This window comes from Bufo gargarizans, chromosome 6 (assembly GCF_014858855.1).
Source record: "Bufo gargarizans isolate SCDJY-AF-19 chromosome 6, ASM1485885v1, whole genome shotgun sequence".
Classification (NCBI taxonomy): domain Eukaryota; kingdom Metazoa; phylum Chordata; class Amphibia; order Anura; family Bufonidae; genus Bufo; species Bufo gargarizans.
Genome location: NC_058085.1, coordinates 277152886 through 277180259, shown reverse-complemented (window position 1 = coordinate 277180259; position 27374 = coordinate 277152886). Strand labels below are relative to the sequence as shown.

The 27374-nt window shown below is 45.9% G+C and overlaps 1 protein-coding gene across 1 annotated transcript; it reads right to left on the bottom strand.

Moving 5' to 3' along the window:
- Positions 1-1172: 1172 nt before the first annotated feature.
- On the bottom strand, positions 1173-23253 carry RAB22A (RAB22A, member RAS oncogene family). The gene is made up of 7 exons (XM_044298047.1): positions 23123-23253; positions 21433-21512; positions 19455-19536; positions 7483-7554; positions 5641-5747; positions 3920-4029; positions 1173-2078 (listed from the first exon to the last, which is right to left on the bottom strand). The coding sequence occupies exons 1-7, from the start codon at positions 23156-23158 to the stop codon at positions 1984-1986; spliced, it is 582 nt and encodes a 193-aa protein (XP_044153982.1). The 5' UTR covers positions 23159-23253; the 3' UTR covers positions 1173-1983.
- Positions 23254-27374: the final 4121 nt, after the last annotated feature.

Sequence of the window (27374 nt, the reverse complement as noted above, 5' to 3'; positions counted from 1 at the left end):
CACGCCAATCATCTGTCGATTATACGAGCCCTGTGTTCGTCTCAATGTTTACCTCATTGCTGTCAAAGATAGGTCAGGATAGATCATCAATATAAAAAAAAAGCGAACAATCCCTTTAACACTAGTACAGCTGAATAGCTAAGGACACCTTTGGAGGCAATTTTCTTATTCTTGCATTCTACTTACTTTGGGCTAAAACTTTTTTTTTTTTTCCAGTTAAACTTTATTACATTTTTTTTTAGCTATTTTCCCATTATTCCTTCTGAGTAACTGCAGAGTAGCAGGCTTTGTCTTTAGTCAAGGAACTGATCTGATGGCTCATGTGAAGCTCTTATCTCTGAACTCCTGACAGCTCATGAACACTTATTTAAGTCATATTCTTATCAGTGTAATAAGAATTGAGCTATAGTAAGTGATTATGAGCTGTCAGGAGTTCAGAAATAAAGGCTTCACATGAGCCATCTGATCATTTCCCTGATGGGACAAACAGAAAGCTTGCTAACCTGCAATTACTTAGAAGCCAAAGGCCATACTAGGAAAATGGATATAAATGTTAATAAAGACTAATTGGGATTTTTTTTTTTTGCCCAATATGAGTAGAATGCCAGAATGAAAAAAAAACTGTCCCAAAGGTGTCCATAGCCTTTAATCCCAAAATAGGAGTAATAGTTTAGGTGGTAACTAAACATCCTTCTACACTAAGATTATCTACTGGAAATGCTTTCCATTTTGATCTGTTACATAAGTGTGCTGCTAGTGTGATCAGAGCCATAATCATGGTGTACTAGTTCACAAGCCTGTGGCTTGTTAGAAGACATGTTCAGATGCTGCAGAGTAAGGCTACTTTCACACTAGCGTTTTTTGCGGATCCGTCATGGATCTGCAAAAACACTTCTGTTACAATAATACAACCGCCTGCATCCGTTATGAATGGATCCGGTTGTATTAAGTCTTATATAGCCATGACGGATCCGTCATGAACTCCATTGAAAGTCAATAGGAGCTGGATCCGTTTTCTATTGTGTCAGAGAAAACAGATCCGTCCCCATTGACTTACATTGTGTGTCAGGACGGATCCGTCTTGTTCCGCACCACATTCGCCAGACAGAAAAACGCTGCTTTCAGCGTTACTCTGTCCACGATGGGGATGCAACCAAGCGCATTCCGTTTCGTTCAGTTCTGTCCCCATTGACTTGACATGAATGGGGACAAAACTGAAGCGTTTTCTTTTGCTATTAAGATCCTATGACGGATCTCAATAGCGGAATTAAAAATGCTAGTGTGAAAGTAGTCTTAGTTGTATCTTACATTGCAAGTGAACAGGGTTCACAGAACCATATTCACATGCAGTGGGAGATGCCTGCACGGATTTTAGGGCATGCTGCAGACTTCCGAATCCAGAGCATGTCTTATATATTGCAGCTTTGTAGCTCTTGCAAAGCAAAAGGAAAAATCCATGGCAGAATCCGGATTTAAGACATGCAGATTTTGCCTCAGGGAATGTTTCCATTCACCTACAGCAACGAGTGATCTTGAAAGCTACAAAAGTTTCATTATCAGGGGTGTAACGATAATGGTACAGAGGATACGGGGAACTTAAAGGGTCTACAAGGTCCCTCTGTAAAAACCAGTTACAAGGAAAATCAATGATGATTTCCAGAAAAAATTGGCTTATGAGATTCAGATCAACTACCGGACGGCAATTGGCTCCTATTCTGTTGGCGATCAATGTCCTCCTAGAGGACATACGTGAAAACTATGCGTTATACTGCAAAGTAGGGGAAGAGGGTGAGAACATAGATTCTGTTAATGCACCTAGCAAAAAATAATATGGACGGTGTACACACAACATTTTCCCTTTAAAGTAGATAGAGTCTGTGCAAAGCTTGTAGCGGAGGAAGCGTACACACTGTGTGCATAGTGGTGATCAGTTCGGTGGAGGCTTGGGTGCCATATAGTGTCTACCGCTCCATATGCGTCTGGTCAACAGCACCTGTGATCAGCCTCTGATGATTGTCTTCGAAGCTTGAATCCCTTCCCGGCACCAGCATTGGCATTACTGGAGGGTATCCGTCTACCTAAAAGGGTAAAACAAAAGGTTCATTACTGCTGCACCGCATCCGATTTCTTCATTCCAGGAGAGCTGCAGTGAGTAAGTGCTATGAAAGTGCTCCCCAACCTGTGGTTCTTCAGCTTTGGAGAAACTACAACTCCAATCATGCCCTGACAGCAGAGTCGTAGTTTTCCAACATCTTCACTGTCAAGGTTGGCAACTACTTTGACTCTAATAGATCGAAAATCATCAGTTCCTATCCACTTCCCTTTTATTAAAGGGGTTTTCTCGGAGTACAAACAATATCAGATTGGTGAGGATCAGACTACCAGCACCCCCACAATCAGCTGTTTGAATGGGATGCAGCACTGGGACAAGTGCTGCAGACTCTCCACAGAATACCAATCACAGCGCTGTACACTGTATAGTGGCTGTTCTTGGTATTGCAGCCCAGGCTCATTCACTTGATTGGGACTGAGCTGCACACAGGCCATGTTACCTATGATCCTGACCTCAGTGGATTAGGAGGTTGTGGGGCTCACCAGAACATGGCGGCTTCTTCTTCTGAGGATAGTTCATCAATATTTTACTCTCAGAAAAACCCTTGAAATAGGCCATTACGTAGTGGTGGTTAGAAGCATCTACTACTAATGTCCTTTGGGACTTTTTAACACCTATTATTCCTGCACCTACCAATTGCCTAAGACTTAACTTTTAATACTTATTGAATAAAACTTTTGGTAATGCGCCGACATACATTTGTGTTTTAAAATTTCCAGTATCACTGGCCTTTATTTGTCACTTATGACGTTTTGTCAGTAGTCTTAACTGGGGGGGCAGCGTGAGGCTCTAATTTTAAAGCAGCAATCACTGGAGCCCATGTATACAAATGAACACTAGATACAGTGCCGCTAACAAATACAGGCAGGCGCGCAGCCTGTTATGGCAACAGTGTGTCTAGTTATATGAAGTCAGTTAAGACTACTGACAAAACGTCATAAGTGACAAATAAAGGCCAGTGATACTGGAAATTTTAAAACACAAATGTATGTCGGCGCATTACCAAAAGTTTTATTCAATAAGTATTAAAAGTTAAGTCTTAGGCAATTGGTAGGTGCAGGAATAATAGGTGTTTAAAAGTCCCAAAGGACATTAGTAGTAGATAGTTGTTGATTAACACACCTTATCCTAGCACTTAAAGGGAAAACGTAGAAGTTGTGGTTAGAAGCACACTTAAAAAGGATAAGTGCCCACAAAACTTTTAATTAATAAAAAACAAAAAAAAACTGGAAACGCTATAAAATAAAATAAGATAAATAACACTACCCAACTCCACAATCCACCTCCGATCCAGTGTAGACACTCCAGCAGTCCCCCCTTTCTTTATTTACAACTGGCTGGGACATGACCACTGCAGCCAATCAGTGGTCACATGCCAAATTATATTTAGTTTTACAGCTCCTTTAATTTTTGAAAAATATTTTTAGAAACTAATTAACCTTTTAACTGCTGTTGTCGGTTACTGCTAATAAATGATATAATCCTGCAATCGTATATTACTCCTCTGATTTTCTGTAATCAACTTATGAGCTCTTTAAAAACAGCTGTGGTCAGAGCAGGTTGGCATCATGATTTATATTGCAGATTAGACCTGTGAGCTGAATTTCCTCCCAGAATTCATAGCATGCATCGTCAAAATGACAGATGGGGAGGAGACATGGGCACACAGGCTAAAGCACAGAGAGGGCATGCTTTACAGGGAACGCCCACCTCTGAAAATACGGGTAAGACGATTCCCAGCATAGCCCCACTATGTAGAGGAATATTCACAACTACCCTGAGAGCCCTAGTCACTTAGCTACTTACTAATTTCTAAGAAGAGCTCATTGATGTTGATGGCATTCTTGGCACTTGTCTCCACAAACACAGCATTAATGGAGTCAGCGTAATCCTTGGCATCTTTTTCCAGCACTTCTCTAAAAAAAAAAAAAAAAAAAAAATTGAAAAATACATTTGGTCGCTGCCATGGTTTACTCTCCATGTTGTTTAGGGTGTATTCACGGTCCACACCCGATCCGCATTTTTCGCGGATTGCTTGCGGACAGGGGTGCACCTAGCCTTTCTACTGCCTGAGGCGAAAACTGAAATGGCCATGCCAATTTCTTAACCTAATCCCTTTGCCACAATGAAAGCGCTCATTGCCCATGGCCTTTCCGCTGCCCCCCTTTTGCCCCTACCTTGTGCTGCCTGAGGCGATTGCCTCACCTGGCCTCTTTGGTGGTGCACCCCTGCATGCGGACACATTAATTTCTACAGGACCGCAAAAAATACGGACAGCATATCGATGTCATCCGTACCGCTGAGCCGCAAATGATATGACATGTCCTATTCTTGTCTATTTTGCGGACAAGAATAGGCATTTTTTAATTGAGGCCAGTAGAAAGTGTGGGATGCACACGGACTGCATTCGTGTCTTGCAGTTCTGCAATTTGCAGACTGCAAATCGCGTGAATGTACCCTTAATTTGAATGGAGCTGTGCTGTGGTACTGGATACAGACAGATGGACATAGACATCACTGTGTTTGAGATCAGTTATTTAAAAGGGTTGTCTGGGTTCACAGCTGAACCCAGACATAACCCCTTCTTCACTCATTCGGCATGATGTGCTGCATCGCGCAGGCCAAGGGCTTTTTCTTTGCCTCCGGTGACTTTCCTGGATTTTCATGGGTATGCTAGGCAGAGGCTTCCGCCTAGCAGTGATCCCAGTGACGTCACCGGCACCAACGGGCAGACTTTAGCTCTGCCCTAGCCTGTAAAACAGGCCAGGGCATCGCTATAGACCGCTCATTAGTGCCGGTGACATCACTGTGACCACTGCTAGGAAGAAGACTCTGCCTAGCAGTGTGACGATGTGAACAAAATAGCCCTTGCCATATGCATTGCAGCGCAGGGCAAGGGGGAGCATCTGTGCATGAAATGCTTCAATGCGCCACTCATTGATGCCGAATGAGTGAAGAAGGGGTTATGTCCGGGTTCAGCTCTGAAACCGAACAACCCCTTTAAAACTAGAAAAGCTCCCCCTTAGGGCTTGTTCACACGACCGTTGGTGTCCCGTTCCCGTATTGCGGACCGCATTTGCGGATCTGCAATACACAGGCACTGTTCCGTTGTCATTCCGCATCACGGATGCAGACCCATTTATTTCAATGGGTCCGCAAATCCGGAGATGCGTAATGGAAGCACGGAGCGGAACACTACGGAAGCACTACGGAGTGCTTTCTGGGGTTCCGTTCCGTGCCTCCGCACCGCAAAAAGATAGAACATGCTGTATATTTTTGCGGAACGGAGGGATCGCGGACCCAATCAATTTGCGGTTCATAGCACAGGCACGGGCCACCAACGGTCGTGTGAACAAGCCCTTACACATGCATGCTTGTATGAGGGAGGCGGGAGGAATAGCTATCAGCCAATCAAGCATTCAGCTAGGTAATATATCAGCCGTCACTTCTCTAGCGCAGAAAAGGTTCGCACTGATCTAACAGATTATTACTTCCATTACTCTGTCCTGTATTCCTCACTCAGTTACCTGGCATCATTCAGGTCACACTTGTTTCCAGTTATTGCCACCACTATGTTAGGGGGTCCGTGCTGACGTAGTTCTTTCACCCAGTTTTTTAATGTTGAGAAAGTCTCCTGGAAAAGATACAGTTATATTGGGCAGATTATTATTTTTTGGGCAAAAGGTAAAATGAAAAATTGCAAATCCATAATGATGGTACAATGGCGGTGACAACTACATTTTAGGCCGGATTCACACAGCTTCACACCTTCATTTTTCCACATGAACCAAGAACCATATGTGGAGGAATTCGGAGAAGCACTACTTTGGTCCATTTCTCATGGAACATGGACCAGGAAACCATTGGAGACAAGTGTTTGTAGGGGTCAACAGCTCCGTTTCCTGCACGGACATGTGGCCCTGACTGCATATTAATACAGTGGTCCTTCAAGTTACCATATTCATTGGTTACAGGACGACCATTGCAAGTGGAAACCAATTGTAACTGGAGTCCATAACTCTATGGGAAACCAGAAATTAGTTTCAAAGCCCAAAAATGTCAACCAAAGTAAGAAAAAGTGATGTTTTAAGAAAAATAAGCAGATAACCAAGACAGATAAAACAAGCCCTTACGTAAAACAGACAGGAATACATGCTGGAGAATGTAAGCCATTTTCTATGGCGAGGACGGGAGCTAGCATAGTACACAGTGTACCAGAAAAATAAAATGAAGTGGCCGCTCACCTGTCGAAAGGAGCAGACACTGGGCAGTACAGCACATATAGTGCCGCAGAGATGCTACTAGACAATAAAGGTGTTTTACCAGAGAAATGGCCATGTTGATTGGTTGCATCTCAGTCTGAGGCATTGTATGTCGAGTCTAGTTTCAAATTCTGATGTCCCAGAAAATATTGTATCTTGAAGCCATTGTATCTTAGGGGACCACTGTAATCATTTGTGGGTTTCAGCCACAACATGGACGACTTTGAATACAGCCGTCTGAATCCCACCATAGAGAGATTCTCCGGATCTCAGTATCGGATTGGTGAGGGTCCCATGCCTGTTACCCCCACTATCAGCTGTTTGGGGCTGCTGCAGTACCTTAAACGAATAGAAAGCTCTGTACACCATGTAGTTTCTAGTGCCGACTTAGGATACTTTCACACTAGCGGCAGGACGGATCCAACAGGCTGTTTAGTCCGACGGCCTCTCGCCGCACTGCGACGGAGCTCTGCCCCCTGTCCCCATTATAGTCAATGGGGACGGAGCGGCAGGGTGAACAGCCTGTCGGATCCGTCCTGCCGCTAGTGTGAAAGTACCCTAAGTCGGCACTAGAAACTACACGGTGTACAGAGATTTCTATTCGTTTAAGGCACTGCAGCAGCCCCAAACAGCTGATAGTGGGGGTAACAGGCATGGGACCCTCACCAATCCGATACTGATGATCTATCTTGAGGATAGGTCATCAATAGCTGTAGCCTAGAGAACCCCTTTAAACAGGATCTCTCACAAACAAAGACCACCTATATGTGATACACTCATTACACACTGAATGGTGTGCCCCTCTCAGCTGTATGGTCGAGAGAGATTACACTATGCCCGAGGCACAGCATAACCGTCAGCCAAATGACCCATTTACAATTATTCAACCCAAATCGCCAGATATGCATGTCATTGAAGTAGAGCCTAGGGATAAGTGGCTGCCAGACACATTTGGAGCCCCTTATCCCAAAGGAAACATAAGTGATAGAGGGAATTCATCCAGTGGGATTCTTGTTCCCCCTGAGGTCAGCCCTCAGACAAGAGATTTTCAGTGACCCTGAATGCTGAACAACCAGAAACACCGTACAAGTCTCAAGGATTTCTTACCTCTTTTGTGATGTCATATACTATGATGGCTGCGGCTGATCCCCTGTAGTACATTGGCGCTAAGGCTCGAAACTGCACCCAAAAACAGAATAAACCAAATAATCACAAATCTACCCAAAATCCTTGCAACCATATAGAGAGTTATATAGATTATTAAAACCAAATGTTATTACAGTACCAACCATTGCCAGTAGCCAGGTTTGTGTCTTTGCAGCCCCAAACCTCATGCAACTCACGGGTTTTCTGAGATTTTTGTTTACTGATCACCTATCCTCTGGATCTGTGGGGCTCCTGGGAGCACTGCGTCCTTCTCTCTGCTTTTCCTAGGCCAAGGACATGTTCATCGGTCATGTGGCCTAGGAGCAGCTCAACCTCATTCAGGTGATCGGGGCTAAGTGCGATACCTGGCAGAACGGCTAAACAATGTACAGCGCTGTGCTAGGTGAGCAGAGAGAAGGTGGCAGCGCTCACAGGAGCACTGGTGCCTCCTCAAACAGCTGATTAGCGGGGGTCCCGAGTGTCGGACCCCACTGATTAGATACTAATGACCTATCCTCAGAATAGGTCATCAGTAAAAATAAAATCTTGGAAAACCCTTTTAAAGCCTTGCATCATTTTCCAATTCTACTAGTGCAGTTGGTAGTGTAGAATGGAGGTTTTAATTCTGGATGTCAAGGCTATGTCCAAGATTAGATAGATACATAATAGACAGATAGATAGATAGACAACATATAATAGAAATTCCACGGCATTCCCATAGGTCGTCGTCAAAATATGCTCTTTAAAGAGGACCTTTCATCGGTCCAAACATTGTGAACTAAGTATCATGATCTGTACAGCGGCGCCCAGGGATCTCACTGCACTTACTATTATCCCTGGGCGCCGCTCCGTTCTCCCGTTATGTCCTCCGGTATGTTCGGGGTCTCGGTTATAGTCGGAGGAGACTGCCCTTGTTCTTCTGGGCACTCAGCTCATAGCCTGGGAGAAAAAAAACTCTCAGGCTATGAGCTGAGCGCTGCGATTGGCCAGCGCTACAGCCTGGGAGAAGGAGACGCACAGGAGAACTAGAGCAGGCTACCGGAGAACTAGATACCGGAGCCTATACCGGGAGAACTGAGCGGCGCCCAGGGATAATAGTAAGTGCAGGGAGATCCCTGGGCGCCGCTCTCCATGTCTGTATACTTAGTTTAGATTTTTTATCGTAATGAAAGGTCCTCTTTAAGTCACATTATTATGACCACTTCCTACCTTCGACACGTGACGTGTGGTGAGCTGGCTTGGTGGGTATATAAGGTGTGTGATAGGCTCTCTGCACACATATACCTTATCATTGTCATGGGTAAAAGGGGCAATTTATCAGAGTTGCAAAATAGGATGATTATTGACTTTCGGGCCAAGGGTGGTGGTATTTCTGAAACTGTGCAGTGTGTAAACTGTTCTCCTGCTGCTGTGGTCAACATGTTAGGCGAGTGGACAAATGGCAGCATTGTGAATACGTGACATGGAAACTGTGGAGCACCACGTGCCACTGATGTGAGGGGTGAATATCTGCTTTGAAGGTGCATGAGGTGTGTCAGGTGAGAAACATCAGAGAACAAACACCTTGCCACCATTGCTGGAAGAACACAAGCCGGTGGTGGCAGTGTTATGGTCGAGGGGAATGTTTTTGAGCATTCTCTGGGCTAACTCATCCATGTGGAGGCATTCTCAACCAATTTGGGTATGAGTCCATCCTTGCAGATCACATACACCCATACATGCTGATTGTCTTCCCTGGGGTCGATGGGATCTTTCAGCAAGACAATGCAACGTCACACGGATGTCTGACATTGGTTGGAAGAACATGACCAAGACTTCCAGGTACTATCCTGGCCCACTAATTCCCCAGACTTAAACCCAATTGAGTATCTGTGGTACCACCTCGATCGTCGTGTTCGCTCTATGGATCTTCCCCCACACACCCTCCAGCAGCTGTGGGATAAACTCAGTGTCAGCAGGGTCGGTGCAAGGATCTTTGCCAACGCAAGCGAAGCTACATTTTGGCGCCCCCCCCCCACGCTTCTCCTCTCTGTGGTCCTGGTATCTTCTCCCTGCTTCAGACAATGGCTGGTTTAAGGACCATATTTTTTACCCTCTAAGACACACCTAGGTTTCAGAGGAGGATAATAAGAAAAAAATATTTTCCATTACACCTCAGGTCAGACCAGCAATCAGACCTCAGCTCACAGCCCCAATCAGACCCCCAATGTTAATCAGACCTCAGATCATAATTTCATGTCAGACATCATCCCCCAGCCATCAGACCCCCATGTCACATTTCTCCCCCTCAATGTCACATTTTTCCGCCCTCCCCCAGGGTGCGCCCTAAGGCGGCCGCTTGGTCTGCCTTATGGTAGCACCGGCCCTGAGTGTCAGACTGGGGTGCCTAGGGCCCACCAGTAAAATTTATTTGGGTGCCCACCGTACAGATACATTCAAATATAATAAATAATCTAACAAGTTTTTATATGAACATAGGGGGGCCCACCGAGGGATTTACCTGTACCCCTGTGGGCCAGTCCGAGCCTGGATGCACTGCAGTCAGCATGGCTCCAGAGACCTGTGACAACCTAACAGGACCTTACTGTGTCACCCCAGCCCGTCTGGCTGCTGTCCGTGCTGCACACTGTGGTTACTCCGGATATTACCGGGTGTCATAATAATATGACTTGACTGTATATATAAATTCATGTAGCACTGCTTTTAGCGAGTCCTCCTACACAAATTGCTCTCCCAGAGGTCTTTTGCTATTTCAGTTGCAGCATACATTCCTATCTCTCACATTCAAGTCACTTGCCCTCATTCCTCAACTATGTGTAAATGAAATCCCTAGCGTGACTGTAGTTAGAGCCCTCACCCTGATAAGGGCGACCCCAGCCGTCTGGAACCACGGACCTGCTCTGACTATCCCTCTCTTCACATCAGGATGGACAGGGTTATGAAGCACTCGCCCTGTATATTATAATATTATTGAGCCCTCTGCTGTAATTTTAAGGGACCTGACTGCATCTCTCATCAAATAACACTTTTTTAGGCGTATACCTTGCACGTTTATATGTATGTTATTAATCATGCATACTGTATATATATTTTTATTTACCTATATAGCGCTGACATATTCCTTTACAGACATATATACCATATTTTTCGCCCCTATCATGTATACTGTATATATATTTTTATTTACCTATATAGCGCTGACATATTCCTTTACAGACATATATACCGTATTTTTCGCCCTATAAGACATACTTTTTTCCCCACAAAGAGGGAGGAAAATGTCAGTGCATCTTAAGGGGCGAATAATAATAATGAAAGCTCTTAGGCTACTTTCACACTAGCGGCAACCTTCTCCGGCAGGCTGTTACGGGGGGTGCACTAGTTCCAGCATGGATCCGGCAGGCTGTTCACCCGCCGGAACAGCCTGCCTGGGAAGGCTGCCGCTAGTGTGAAAGTAGCCCAATTGGTACAGGAGGACCTGGGAACAGTAAATGTAGCGCTCCCAGTGCTTGATCTGTACTCAGCGCTTCCTGGCCTTTGTCTGCTGCACGCTGTGCTGTGACATGCGCAAAGCATGAGGATGTCAGAGCACTCTGTTACCTCACGCCATGGGCGTTGAGTCATAGCGCAGGAACAGCAGGAGTTGGATCACAGTAACGGCGGGTCCAGAGCAGGAGGTTTTATTAAGGCCACTTTCACGTCTGCGTTTTTGCTGGATCCGTCATGGATCAGCAAAAACGCTTCCTTTAGCATTATACAACCGGCTACATCCGTTATGAACAGATCCGTTTGTATTATCTCTAAAATACCCACGACGGATCTGGCACTAAAACCATTGTTGATGGGTGCCAAATCTGTTTTCTTTTGTGTCCGAGAAAACGGATCCGGCACCATTGACTTACATTGTGTTTCATGCCAGATCTGTTTTGCTCCGCATTCCATGAGTTTTCCTCTGGTATTGAGATCCTATGATCTTAATAGTGAAAAGGGAAAACACAGATGTGAAAGTAGCCTAACATGGGGCTCTGATCTGAGGTCTGAATGGGGGTCTTATATAAACATTAGAGGCCTCATTGGTTGTCTGATTAGGGTTCTGAGCTGAGGTCTAATGAAAAATATTTTTTTCTCATTTTTGGTGTCTAAAACATAGGTGCATCTCATAGGGCGAAAAATATGGTATACAGTGGGATGCGAAAGTTTGGGCAACCTTGTTAATCGTCACGATTTTCCTGTATAAATCGTTGGTTGTTACGATAAAAAATGTCAGTTAAATATATCATAAAGGAGACACACACAGTGATATCTGAGAAGTGAAATGAAGTTTATTGGATTTACAGAATGTGTGCTATAATTGGTTAAAAGATAACTGTCACACTTAGACCCTAATTTCAGTTTTCATTTATGTAGTTACTGATAACACGATATTCCAGAATCAGTTACTATTAGACTGACTTACCCCATATTTAATAAGATTCAGCCCTTAGCAACCAGTCTGCATAAAACTGCAATTTCAATATTCAGTTAAGATGGCTGCCACTGCCCTCACCGTGAGGCTAATCCCGCCTGCCCTCACTAGCCAGTAACAATAGCCCCCCAAAAGTGTCAGTAACCACAGCCCTCCCCCTAAAGGGTTAATCTCCTGCAGCACAAAGGGGTCCTCTGACCACATCTTGCCTTCATTTATACACTGAGCAGACGGCAGATCTCCCTTCCCTGGTCTGCGCTGCACCAACTCTGCATTCTCCAGGTCTGCTGAGTGAGGGAGCGTCTGCCAAGCGCATGGACAGGGAGAAGTGCACACAGCCCAGGCACTGTTATCAGCTGCTGGGGAGGACCTGGCTTTAATCATTTACTTATAGTCCCTGGCTGTCAGTAATCTGACCTTGCAGGCTGCGTGCTTCTGCGTCCTCCGTCCTTCAACACCTAGACGGACCATGCCTAGAAACCTGATTTTAAGCAGAGGTAAAAGTAGGCAGTACAGGGAACAAAACTGTGGAATTAAGGGGTAATTGAGTACACAGTGAAAAGTTGAAATAGGGCCACCAAGATAGATATTAATCACCACAATCCAATACTCCAAAAAAAAAAAAAAAAAAAAAAGATGACAGTTATACTTTAAACAAAATTAGGCAGGTGCATTCATTTGGGCACCACAAAAGAGAAATTAAATCAATATTTAGTAGATCCTCCTTTTGCAGAAATTACAGCCTCTAAATGCTTCCTGTAGGTTCCAATAAGAGTCTGGATTCTGGTTGAAGGTATTTTGGACCATTCCTCTTTACAAAACATCTTTAGTTCATTCAGGTTTGATGGCTTCCGAGCATGGACAGCTCTCTTTAAGTCACACCACAGATTTCCAATTATATTCAGGTCTGGGGACTGAGATGGCCATTCCAGAACGTTGTACTTGTTCCTCTGCATAAATGCCTTAGTGGATTTTGAGCAGTGTTTAGGGTCGTTGTCTTGTTGAAAGATCCAGCCCCGGCGCAGCTTCAGCTTTGTTACTGATTCCTGGACATTGGTCTCCAGAATCTGCGGATACTGAGTGGAATCCATGCGTCCCTCAACTTTGACAAGATTCCCAGTCCCTGCACTGGCCACACAGCCCCACAGCATGATGGAACCACCACCATATTTTACTGTAGGTAGCAGGTGTTTTTCTTGGAATGCTGTGTTCTTTTTCCTCCATGCATAACGTCCCTTGTTATGGCCAAATAACTCAATTTTAGTTTCATCAGTCCACAGCACCTTATTTCAAAATGAAGCTGGCTTGTCCAAATGTGCTTTAGCCCACCTCAAGCGGCTAAAGCGGAGAAAAGGCTTCCTCTGCATCCCTCTCGCATACAGCATCTCCTTGTGTAAAGTGCGCCGAATGGTTGAACGATGCACAGTGATTTGACAGAGTGGATTGGGGCTTTATGCAAGCTACCCTTGCAAGGTTCGGCTTTCCCCAGATCTTCATTTCTGCCGTGCTCTCTCTGTACTCCTCCCCCCATGCCAGAGTACGTGTCAACGGGATACTATCCCCCTCATTCCCAATAACTAATGGGACGCGGCAAGGCTGCCCGCTATCCCCCTCCCTTTTCATCCTATGTCTGGAGACACTGATCCAGGCAATACGTCAGGAGGAGGCGGTTGAGGGGCTGCAGGTGGGTCCTGTGACACAAAGTGGCAGCATTTGCGGATGACATGCTCCTCCTGTTGTCCGAGCCTGCGGCAGCTTTCCCTGCCTTGCCTAATTTACTGGAGACTTATGGGGCCATATCCAATTTTAAAATAAATCTTGCTCTCTCCATTAATCTCCCTCACAAAACTGTCTCAAACCTAGCCGCTAATTTCCCCTTTGTATGGGCCCCTTTACATATTAATTATTTGGGGATAAAGATCTCCTCTAAGCCTTCGCAGCTATGTGACCTTAACTATAATCCGATACTGATAGAGGTTAAAAAACAATTAGATGACCTGTGTATCCCATTCATGTCCTGGTTAGGCAGGGTACACATGATAAAGACCTATGTGCTTCCTAAAATGCTCTATACTATACAGACACTCCCAGTTTATGTCCCCGAACAATTCTTCTCATCTCTGCGCAAAATTCTTTCCTCCTTCGTCTGGAAACAAACTAAACCTCGTTTAGCTCATGATACGTTGATACGCCAGAAACATAAAGGTGGAATCGGATTGCCAGACTTTAGATACTATTATTTATCCTCCTTCCTTCGGTTACATTCAGAAATACTAAATCCTAATAATCACAAATTAGGCTGTCAAATTGCGAGAGTAGTTCTCACCACTTCGGAAATTGCTAGGCTTTGGAAGGTCAAGAAGGCATCTAGTTCACCCACACAACGACACCGCTGGGTCTTGGCTAATTCCTCACCCTTCTACCAAGGTGTCTTATCAGCCTGGCAGAAGATGTCACATCTTTTAGGTCTCCAGACTTGTCCTTCGCCCTACATGCCGATTAAACTCCTCCCATATTTCCTGCTTAACGGATATTCCGACACATTCGGCATGTGGTCGAGGATGGAGAATCACACTGTTGGGGATGTACTGACTAACAACTGTGTACCATGTGAAAAGGATCTCCTGGAGTCTCTCAGGTTGGTTAGTTGGTCCACATTACACTACGCCCACTTCAGCTTTTTCTGTAGGCAATTTCTGAACTTGACCCACGCGGCATATATCCCCTCCTGGTATGATGTCCTTCTGACAACAAAATTGCCAGTGAAGAAAGTTCTTTCACTAATACAGACGTGGACAAAATTGTTGGTACCCTTTGGTCAATGAAAGAAAAAGTCACAATGGTCACAGAAATAACTTTAATCTGACAAAAGTAATAATAAATTAAAATTCTATAAATGTTAACCAATGAAAGTCAGACATTGTTTTTCAACCATGCTTCAACAGAATTATGTAAAAAAATAAACTCATGAAACAGGCATGGACAAAAATGATGGTACCCCTAGAAAACACAGAACATAATGTGACCAAAGGGACATGTTAATTCAAGGTGTGTCCACTAATTAGCATCACAGGTGTCTACAACCTTGTAATCAGCCATTGGGCCTATATATATGGCTCCAGGTAATCACTGTGTTGTTTGGTGATATGGTGTGTACCACACTCGACATGGACCAGAGGAAGCAAAGGAAAGAGCTGTCTCAAGAGATCAGAAAGAAAATTATAGACAAGCATGTTAAAGGTAAAGGCTATAAGACCATCTCCAAGCAACTAGATGTTCCTGTGAGTACAGTTGCACATATTATTCATAAGTTTAAGATCCATGGGACTGTAGCCAACCTCCCTGGACGTGGCCGCAGGAGGAAAATTGATGACAAATCTAAGAGACGGATAATCCGAATGGTAACAAAAGAGCCTAGAAAGACTTCTAAAGAGATTCAAGGTGAACTTCATGCTCAAGGAACATCAGTGTCAGATCGCACCATCCGTCGTTGTTTGAGCCAAAGTGGACTACATGGGAGACGACCAAGGAGGACACCATTGTTGAAAACGAATCATAAAAAAGCAAGACTGGAATATGCCAAACTACATGTTGACAAGCCACAAAGCTTCTGGGAGAATGTCCTGTGGACAGATGAGACAAAAATCGAAGTTTTTGCCAAGGCACATCAGCTGTATGTTCACAGACGAAAAAATGAAGCATATCAAGAAAAGAACACTGTCCCTACTGTGAAACATGGAGGAGGCTCTGTTATGTTCTGGGGCTGCTTTGCTGCGTCTGGCACAGGGTGTCTTGAATCTGTGCAGGGTACAATGAAATCTCAAGACTATCAAGGAATTCTAGAGAGAAATGTACTAGCCAGTGTCAGAAAGCTTGGTCTCAGTCGCAGGTCATGGGTCTTGCAACAGGACAATGACCCAAAACACACCGCTAAAAACACCCAAGAATGGCTAAGAGGAAAAAATTGGACTATTCTAAAGTGGCCTTCTATGAGCCCTGACCTCAATCCTATTGAGCATCTTTGGAAGGAGCTGAAACATGCAGTCTGGAAAAGGCACCCTTCAAACCGGACACAACTGGAGCAGTTTGCTCATGAGGAGTGGGCCAAAATACCTGCTGAGAGGTGCAGATGTCTCATTGACAGTTACAGGAAGCGTTTGATTGCAGTGATTGCCTCAAAAGGTTGCGCAACAAAATATTAAGTTAGGGGTACCATCATTTTTGTCCATGCCTGTTTCATGAGTTTATTTTTTTACATAATTCTGTTGAAGCATGGTTGAAAAACAATGTCTGACTTTCATTGGTTAACATTTATAGAATTTTAATTTATTATTACTTTTGTCAGATTAAAGTTATTTCTGTGACCATTGTGACTTTTTCTTTCATTGACCAAAGGGTACCAACAATTTTGTCCACGTCTGTATATAACAAAACTCTGGAGGCTAGCTCCGAATTTACCCCCTCGTTTATTACTCAATGGGAAAAAGATTTGGGCGATCCTCTTGAAGACGCGGACAGAGGGGACATTCTCAGCCATTCCCATGGCTTCTCTAGGTGCGTCCGTATCCAAGAGAACTCTTATAAACTTATAGCCCACTGGTATCATACTCCTGCTATTTTGCATAAAATGGACCCCACTTACTCCCCATATTGCTGGAGATGTAACGGGGATCTGGGCACGGCTTACCATGTGTGGTGGACATGCTCGGAAATTGCAGCGTTTTGGGAAATAGTGTCGAAGGACATACAGGATATATGCTCCATAAGTACTCCTTTGACTCCCAAGATTGTACTACTGAATCTGCCAACTAAAGACTACCCTCTTTCCAAAATTTCATTAGTCTCTCACCTAATAGCCGCAGCCAAGATCCTTGTTCCACGACATTGGCTATCGACGGACCCTCCGTCTAGAGGGGAGTGGATAGATGAAGTGAGAGAGGTTTGTAGATTTGAAGAGTTATCCAGTTGGGAAACCTTCACCCATGATAAATACCTTAAACTATGGGCTCCTTGGTTTGACTGGTGTAGCTCCAATGGGTAAGATAACTTGCATTCTATCCCTCCACGCATGGTATAGCCCTCTCTGATTGCCATGACCTCCAGACCAGCTCCATCTAATTAGCTCCTTTACATGGTTATCTCATAATATGGTAACTCAACTGCAAGTTTTAGGGAATTCGCTCATCTGAATTCAACTCGCCAAACCAGCTGCAGCGATTCTGTCTTGCCCTTCATATGTGTTCCACGACTTGTACCTAGTTTATTGTTTATTTTTACTTTATTGGTTTTTGTTTAACTGATACGCTTATAGCCTGTCCGACGGAATCAGGCTTTTGTTGAACAGGGATGTAATTCTGCCTATAAGATTTACTATTGCTGTGCTGTGTATGTACAAACTGGAATGTATACCCTGTACCTTTGCCATGCATCAATAAACAAAGATTTGAAAGAGAGAACGATGCACAGTGACTCCATCTGCAGTAAGATGAAGTTGTAGGTCTTTGGTGCTGGTCTGTGGGTTGACTCTGACTGTTCTCACCATTCGTCGCCTCTGTCTATCCGAGATTTTTCTTGGTCTGCCACTTCGTGCCTTAAAGGGATTCTGTCACCTCCCCTCAGCCAAAAAACTATTTAAAAGCAGCCATGCAGCACAGCTTACCTGGATTAGGCTGTGCTCTTTTATCTTGAAATCCGTCCAGCAGTTAGTGCAAAAAACGACTTTGATCGATATGTAAATGTGTCCTGAAGGTGCCCAGAGGGGCGTTTTTTTCTTCCTAGTGAGCCCAGTACCGCCCCTCTTTCAGTGCCCAGCCCGCCTTCCTTGTACTTTCTAACCGCCGCCCCCAGCCTGCCACAGCCTCTCCTCCCTCTCCTCCCCCTCCCTCACGCCGAACGAAGTCTCGCACAGGCGCAGTACCCACTGAGGGCTGCGCCTGTGCGATCAGCAGGAGACTGAGGGCGGCAGCTTCATCTTCGTCACTGGGCATGCGCCGAGCCCAGTGACGTCCGATGTTAGCGCTTTCCCTCAGTCAGCCTGGTAGGAAGCGCAGAGGATTGCCGATCGGCTGCTGCACCCTGCGCTTTCTCCAGTCTGCCTGCTACAGTGAAGACGGCCAGCGATTTCTTTCCCCACCCTCCCTTCAGGAAAGAAATAAGTATTTGTTGGGGCGAATTAGGTATTATTATATTAAGTAAAGGCAGGCAGACTGGAGAAAGCGCAGGGTGCAGCAGCCGATCGGCAATCCTCTGCGCTTCCTACCAGGCTGACTGAGGGAAAGCGCTAACATCGGACGTCACTGGGCTCGGCGCATGCCCAGTGACGAAGATGAAGCTGCCGCCCTCAGTCTCCTGCTGATCGCACAGGCGCAGCCCTCAGTGGGTACTGCGCCTGTGCGAGACTTCGTTCGGCGTGAGGGAGGGGGAGGAGAGGGAGGAGAGGCTGTGGCAGGCTGGGGGCGGCGGTTAGAAAGTACAAGGAAGGCGGGCTGGGCACTGAAAGAGGGGCGGTACTGGGCTCACTAGGAAGAAAAAAACGCCCCTCTGGGCACCTTCAGGACACATTTACATATGATCAAAGTCGTTTTTTGCACTAACTGCTGGACGGATTTCAAGATAAAAGAGCACAGCCTAATCCAGGTAAGCTGTGCTGCATGGCTGCTTTTAAATCGTTTTTTGGCTGAGGGGAGGTGACAGAATCCCTTTAACTTGAACTGAGCCTGTGGTCTTCCATTTCCTCAATATGTTCCTAACTGTGGAAACAGACGGCTGAAATCTCTGAGACAGCTTTCTGTATCCTTCCCCTAAACCATGATGGTGAACAATCTTTGTCTTCAGGTCATTTGAGAGTTGTTTTGAGACCCCCATGTAGCTCTTCAGAGAAAATTAAAAAAGGAGGGAAACTTACAATTGACCCCCTTAAATACTCTCTCATAATTGGATTCACCGGTGTATGTAGGTCAGGGGTCGCTGAGCTTACCAAGCCAATTTGAGTTCCAATAATTAGTTCTAAAGGTTTTGGAATCAATAAAATGCCAACAGTGCCCAAATTTATGCACCTGCCTAATTTTGTTCAAACAATTATAGCACACTTTCTGTAAATCCAATAAACTTCGTTTCACTTCTCAGATATCACTGTGTGTGTCTCCTATATGATATATTTAACTGACTTTTTTTATTGTAACAACCAACGATTTATACAGGAAAATCATGACGATTAACAAGGTTGCCCAAACTTTCGCATCCCACTGTGTGTATATATACACATACACAGATCCACAATTTTGTTTTTCTCTGGTTTATAAGCTATATTTCATTATTTCATGTGTGAAGTTTAGTTGCTGGAGATTTATACACAAGTGACATCCCCCACTGTTTACAATGCCGGCTGCAAATGGGAAATAGAAATGACGTTTTAACTGTGAATGGATTGGTTACTGCAGAGAACAGTGCTTTACAGTGCAGTACTTACCCGCTCCTGCCCAGCAGTGTCCCATATAAGAAACTTATGCAGTTCATTCTGGTACTGCACAGTCTTGGTCATGAAGGATGCTCTGGAGGGAATGGGATAAAAATATATTATTTTGCCTTGAAAAAATATATTTCTTAACCCAACTGTCTCTGTTAATATATTCTGATGAATGTCCCAGTTATAGTAGTATTTTTGGTGGGTTATTACTTTAACCTCTTAAGAACCCCGTCCACTTTTCCTTTACGCTGGGTTCACACCTGAGCGTTCGCGATGGAGCGCTCTGTATGCGCGATTGTACCGGTGTTTGCAATCGCGCATACAGAGACAAGCGAACGCCCATTGTCGCGCATTCCCGAAAGTCTATGTACGGGAACGCGCGACAAGACGCCCCAAAGAAGCTCCTGTACTTCTTGGGGCGTTGGGCGTTTTACAGCGCGATCGTACGCGCTGTAAAACGCCCAGGTGAGAACCATTCCCATAGAGAAGCATTGGTTTCTCCTTGTTGAGCGTTTAACAGCGCGTAGGAACGCGCTGTAAAACGCTCAGGTGTGAACCCAGCCTAAAGGGGTATTCTGTTGTAGCAAGTTATACCCTATCCACAGGATCACGAAAACGGGGAAAAGTGCTCGGCTATTTTCCGAACTCCCATAGAGATGAATGGAACAGCAGTGTGCATGTCCGACTTGCCATTCGGTCATTTTGGGGGCCCTGCTGGGTACAGGGGCCCCATTTTTGTGATCAATGGGCGTCTCAACAATAGGACCCCCTCTGATCTAATAGTTATCCCTTATGCTGTGGATAGGGGATAACTTACTACAACCAGAATACTCCTAAAAATTACATTAAAATTGGAAAAACCCTCCCAAAAATGTCACATTTTAATTGTAGATTTTTAATATGTGTCTGCAATAAATCTTGTTGGCGCACAACTCAGGGGACACAATAGCATTTTTAACCCCATAGTGACATAAGTAATTTTAAATTTAAAGAGGACCTTTCATCGGTCCAAACATTGTGAACTAAGTATCATGATCTGCACAGCGGCGCCCAGGGATCTCACTGCACTTACTATTATCCCTGGGCGCCGCTCCGTTCTCCCGTTATGTCCTCCGGTATGTTCGGGGACTTGGTGTGAATGCACCCTAAAAATAATACCTGTATTGTTTCTTTCACTTTATAATGATATGCAAATTAGGGCCTGCAAGTGCCCAGGCGCCTCTCTGATGTGCCCAGATAACCGCTCCCCTTGGATTCCTTTGGCCCGCCCTCCTCTCATTATTCATCCTCCTCTGGCTTAGATCTCACGCGAGCGCCGGTCACCGCTGGGGCCATGCATGCGCGCTGTTAGTATCAGTGCCTCTGCCCATAGTAGGCAGAGCAGTGCGCGGGCCCAGTGGTGACCTGCGCTCGTGTGAGATCTAAGCCAGAGAAGGAGGATGAATGAAGAAGGAGGTGGTTAGAGGGCATCTGTCAGCAGATATGTACCTGTGAGACTCGCTGACCTGTTACATGTGCACTTGGCAGCTGAAGACATCTGTGTTGGTCCCATGGTCATATGTGCCCACATTGCTGAGATTTTTTTTTGAATATAGGCAAATGAGACAGTAGGAGCAATGGGGGAGTTGCCATTACACCTAGAGGCTGTGCTCTCTCTGCACTTTGATTGACAGGGCCAGGCAGTGAAAACATAATTATGCCTGGTCCTGTCGATCAAAGTGGAGAGGGTGTAGCAGTTACAGAGAGAGCAGAGCCTCTTGGTGTAATGGCAACGCCCTCGTTGCTCCTAGAGGCTCATTTGCATATATTAAAACATCATTTTTCTCAGTAATGCGGCACATATAAACATGGAACCAACACAGATGCCTTCAGCTGCCAGGAGCACATGTAACAGGTCAGCCAGTGTCATAGGTACAAATCTGCTGACAGATGCCCTTTAAAGCAATCAGCTCTCAGTCATCCATTCTCAACCAACTCTTACCCGATAGTGGGATTAATGTTAGGGTCAAAGCTGTCCTCTACAAACCGCCACACAATGCTTGATTTGCCAACCCCTGTATCCTGCAGAAAAGGCAGAGAATTAAAAGTCAATGATGGATGATATTTACACACTGTACCCTACGAGCACTGGACAGGAGGGGTTGTCATTTCGGCTTTTTAGAAATCAATTATACTTTTCAGTGTAGGTAAAAATGTTTGGGGTCATTTAACAAACTGGTGTAAAGTAGAACTGGCTTAGGGTACTTCCACACTAGCGGCAGGACGGATCCGACAGGCTGTTCACCCTGTCGGATCCATCCTGCCGCTATTTCGCCGTGCCGCTGCTCCGTCCCCATTGACTATAATGGGGATGGGGGCGGAGCTCCGGCGCAGCACGGCAGTTCGCGGTGAGAGGCCACCAGACTAAAAAGTCGGACATGCAGTATTTTTAGTCCGGCGGCCTTTCGCCGTGCACTGCAGTTCTGCGCCGGAGCTCCGCCCCCGTCCCCATGGTCCGGATGTCTAGAAGCTCAAGTTCTCGCGACAACTTGAGCTCCTTCTCCCTGGCTAAGAGCGGGGCGCTGCGATTGGATGTGCTCGCTGCCAGGGAGAGCATAACCGCACCCACCAGAACTTAGAGAACAACGCCTACTATAACTTTGTCGCCTCATTTGCATATGAGGCAACGAAACTAACGGAGAGCGTAGCGGCCCAAAGGGGGGGTCCATTTGAAAAAAAAAATAATAATAAAGTGTCCGGACTTCCGTGAGAGCAGCCCCATAAGGTCGTATTTTCTGATGAAAGGTCCTCTTTAAAGTATTTTGGGTCCAGTATAATTATCCAGCACACTGTACGACACCATATAATTAGTAGATATATAGTAACTCACATCTGCATTAGGAATTTGATTTCTCTGTTCCGTCACAGGAGCAGAAAGCCGAAACTCAAACTCTGACGGATCTGTAACATAACGGAAATAGCAGCGACCCATAATGGGGTCTTTTGCGTTTCCATCATGGTGTGCGTCATTTCACTGGAAAATACGGTCTAGACTCCAACGCAGATGTGAACACAGCCTGACACACGTCAGCCGACAACCTGCAGTGTCATCTGTGTAAATAACGTCCATATGGAGTCACAAGGTGCCAATTATACAGAACCTACGGCAGAAGTCTTCTGTATGGAACACTACAGTATACAACATCAGGGGGTCTTCAGGGGCCACAATGTGGAAAGGTGGGCACTTTTCATAGATCACAGTATAAAAGCCAACCAAAGGATGTCCTTAGAGTATCAGATGGTAGCACAATGGGCACAGCCAGTATTAGGTGGCAGCAGAAGGGGCACTGTCAGTATCAGGTGGCAGCAAAGGGGGCACAGCCAGTATCAGGTGGCAGCAGAGGGGGAACAGCCAGTATCAGGTGGCAGCAGGAGGGGCACAGTCAGTATCAGGTGGCAGCAGGAGGGGCACAGTCAGTATCAGGTGGCAGCAGGAGGGGCACAACCAGTATCAGGTGGCAGCAGGAGGGGCACAAGCAGTATCAGGTGGCAGCAGAAGGGGCACTACCAGTATCAGGTGGCAGTGCAGACATGTATGTAGGACGTGATGTAATGTCTTACAAGGGGGGCAGGGAGCGGGTACCGGGTATTTGCATGTATTTCCATATGGGCACCGTCCCCCTCACACTCACCCCCAGTAGGCAGACCTTCAGCTCCCGCAGCGCCATGGCATCTATGCCCACCACTACGTAGCGGCAGCCCCTGGTCTACAGGCAAATCTTCGGCCTCCTTGGGCCCTGCTGCAGCCGTGCCCGCCTCCCCATCCCGCCCAGCACCGCCTCTCCTCCCAGGGCAGTGCAGTCAGCCGAGCCCTCCTCCATTGTCCTCGCCGTTACCGCTGTTTTCTAGGGGGCTGCTCTTATTGACCCAGTGCCCACTGGCAGTAGATGTCACAGTGGCACTCAGCTACAGTGTGCCAACTTAATGCCCCCTCCGATTGTCCACTGCCATGAGTTCCACCTTTGGTGCATGATCCAGGTGGTGGCTTTCAGATTTATCAAAACTGGTGTAAAGAAGAACTGGCTTAGTTGCCCATAGCAACCTTTTATTTTTCAGAGCTCCTTCAGCAAATGAAAGGTGGAATCTCACTGGTTGCTATGGGCAACAGCCATTTCTCCTTTACAAAATAAATCTACCAGTATAGTATTTTTCAGAACTTTTGTGTCATATTTTTTGCACCAGCGTTTTTAGCATTGTTTTTTGCTCCAAGGCCCCGTTCACACAGCATCCTCGCAGATTCCGCCTCCCTCCATGGCACCACGTTTGTCTGTTCCGCAGGCCCACTAAAGAGATAGAACATGTCCTATTCTTGTCTGCTTTGAGGAGGGGTAAAGAAAATGAAGGGGATGCAAACAGCGGGATCTGTGTTTTGTGGGTCTGTTTTTTGCAGACCGCAAAACGTATACCATTGTCTGCATAAGGCCTCCTTCATAGGGCCCCAAATAAGATGGGGCCCCGACCACCTAGTGTAAGAAAATTAAAACAACAGCAAAAGTGGCAGTAATTAACAGTATGTATATTAGCACCATATCCCAGAAAACCCATATTACAGCAAGAAGCCGCCATATTGTATTCCCCACAAACGGTACAATGTCCTTGCACCTGATTGAGCCCCCCGCAAGTGCTATGGCTATAGTTACACCCATGACGCCAAGATGAGACGTCGTTTCTTGGCGTGTGGTCTGGCTGGAAGCCGCATGCTGGAGCTCTTGGCGGTTTTTCAGATTTTTTTACAGTTCTTCTGTATAGGGGAAAAATGCCATGGAAAAAACACTAGTGGTAAGACCCACTGGGGGTCATTTACTATTACCCTCCGTGCCAGAAACTGACAGTCAAAAATTGTGACATAGAGGCACAAATGGCGCCTCTATGTCGCACTCATCACTTTCTGAAAAGTTGAGGTGAAGAGGTGTGGGCGGAGCCATATGTCTTCATTTACACCAATTTTTCTGGCATAAAAGATGACCGAAATCTACGTCAGCTACGAGCTAGTGTATAATTCATTCTGGGCACATAGACTGGCAGAGGATGCACTTAATTGATGATGAGGTGTGCGCCTTGTCTTAAATTAAGCGCATCCCTCAGCCGGAGCAGAGTACAAATGCCGGTCTTGATAAATGAACCCACGGACTAAAGTAGTGCATATCTCCCTCGTTTTTCCACTGACTCACGATCAGTGATTGGTTGATATGGGCTGTAAGAAGGTACCTGGAATTATCGTGGATGGAAGGTATGTATCATCGAGGTTCCTGGCCTCGGTGAAGTAAGAGCCGGTATTTTATGTGTCAGCAGCAGCTATTGCTAATTGACACCTTGAGATTTAGCATGGCTGTCATGGCTGATCCGGGACAGCTCTTACTGGGAGTAGTCAAAGTGCTGGGTTGCTGACTACACCCCATGTTCCAGGCCGGGTTTTGCCAGGCATAAAAACCAGCCAGCACTGGATCGAATCCGGACAGTGTGTGGTGTCCGATTATCTTGCACATTGAGGTCCTCTATGCGAACCATTTGGAGCCTGTCATTAGGCTGGAGATAAGAATTGACATTCCTAATTTACGAAATTTCTCCTGCGACTATTTTTGATTTCTAAAGAATCGCTCCAATGAGTATTGTGTAGACTGCCATATATTCACCATCACGATTTTTATGGAAAGCATTTCTATGAGTAACCACGTCTTTTCCTATGATTGATTAAGATCCTATTTTTAAGTGTTTTATGGCTGTTTTTATTATTTTATGCACTGGCTTCTTGTGATGTATATGTAATAAATATGTACTAATATTGACTTATCCATTGAGCATCTGCTGCTTTCTTTTCCCAAACGTGGAGTGCCCCTCATTATTTATTGCTCTACTTATTTTAGTGCATATCTCCCTTATTTTTCCACTGACTCACGATCAGTGATTGGTTGATATGGGCTGTAAGAAGGTACCTGGAATTATCGTGGATGGAAGGTATGTATCATCGAGGTTCCTGGCCTCGGTGAAGTAAGAGCCGGTATTTCATGTGTCAGCTGCAGCAATTGCTAATTGACACCTTGAGATTTAGCATGGCTGTCATGGCTGATCCGGGACGGCTCTTACTGGGAGTAGTCAAAGTGCTGGGTGGGTGACTACACCCCATGTTCCAGGCCGGGTTCTGCCAGGCATAAAAACCAGCCAGCACTGCCAGGTGTGTGGATTTGCCTCCCTCTGACAGTGGAGCTCAGGAGTCTGTGTTCTGTGAACTGAGGGCTGTGCTGGGATTTGAGGTTTAAGCCGGGCTGAAGGACTCATCCCCCTGTAAAGGCGAACAGGCTGCCTATGGATTAATGAGGCTGTACGGCTAAGGCTACTTTCACACTAGCGTTCGGGGCTCTGCTTGTGAGTTCCGTTTGAAGGCTCTCACAAGCGGCCCCGAACGCATCTGTACTGCCCTAATGCATCCGCTCAGAATGCATCAGTCTGGCATCGTTTGTCCGCCACTCCGCTCAGCAGGCGGACACCAGCATTCGGATGTCCGCCTGGCCGTGCGGAGGCAAACGGATACGTCCAGACTTACAATGTAAGTCAATGGGGACGGATCCGTTTCAAGTTGACATAATATGGCTCAATTTTCAAACGGATCCGTCCCCCATTGACTTTCAATGTAAAGTCTGGACGGATCCCATCGTCTGCATTATAGGAGCGGATCCGTCTGTGCAGACACCAGACGGATCCGCTCTGAACGCAAGTGTGAAAGTAGCCTTACAGGGTGTAAATTAACACCAAGCAGAAAAAGGTGACTTTTATTGTTTATGGACTTTCCTTGTGGGTGAACAAACACCAAGACACCTGCGTTTTGTGACACACCTTATCTACATTTTGTTATACACCAATGTGTGAATAAACACCGCTGTTTGATTCAAGAACTGTGTACTTTGCCTCTATACTGCATCCGCTAGTCCTAACTACCAGGATGAAATGCAGGGAGATGAGAGAAAGGCTGAAATGCAGGGAGATGAGAGGCAGGCTGAAATGCAGGGAGATGAGAGGCAGACTGAAATGCAGGGAGATGAGAGGCAAGCTGAAATGCAGGGAGATGAGAGGCAGGCTGAAATGCAGGGAGATCAGAGGCAGGCTGAAATGCAGGGAGATCAGAGGCAGGCTGAAATGCAGGGAGATGAGAGGCAGGCTGAAATGCAGGGAGATGAGAGGCAGGCTGAAATGCAGGGAGATGAGAGGCAGGCTGAAATGCAGGGAGATGAGAGGCAGGCTGAAATGCAGGGAGATGAGAGGCAGGCTGAAATGCAGGGAGATGAGAGGCAGGCTGAAATGCAGGGAGATGAGAGGCAGGCTGAAATGCAGGGAGATGAGAGGCAGGCTGAAATGCAGGGAGATCAGAGGCAGGCTGAAATGCAAGGAGATGAGAGGCAGGCTGAAATGCAGGGAGATGAGAGGCAGGCTGAAATGCAGGGAGATGAGAGGCAGGCTGAAATGCAGGGAGATCAGAGGCAGGCTGAAATGCAAGGAGATGAGAGGCAGGCTGAAATGCAGGGAGATCAGAGGCAGGCTGAAATGCAGGGAGATGAGAGGCAGGCTGAAATGCAGGGAGATGAGAGGCAGGCTGAAATGCAGGGGCGATATAAGATCCAACAGACTTTATTCAATGGGCAATTCCAAAATAAGTGCAAAGATTTTTCCTCCGTGAATGGGCACCTGTGGCAGTAGCAGGTTTTGCTAATTTTGTAGGCATGACCAAAGTGTTAGGGTGGCCATACACATTCAATAGCTGTTGGCCAAATGATCAGCTACCTGTCTCCCCTCTCAGCTTCCCCATACATATACACATTTCACTTGGCTGAACGTATATGTGTATTCAGGGGAGTAGCGTTGGGGGGGCCAGGGGGGCCATTGCCCCGGGCG

Coding starts and splice junctions, on each gene's coding strand:
- RAB22A (XM_044298047.1), bottom strand. CDS start 23,158: ATGGCGCTGCGGGAGCTGAAGGTCTGCCTACTGGGG. Junction 5,748..7,482: donor TATATGACATCACAAAAGAG/GTAAGAAATCCT, acceptor TATCTTTTCCAG/GAGACTTTCTCAACATTAAA. Junction 2,079..3,919: donor TGAGCTCTTCTTAGAAATTA/GTAAGTAGCTAA, acceptor TTACCCTTTTAG/GTAGACGGATACCCTCCAGT.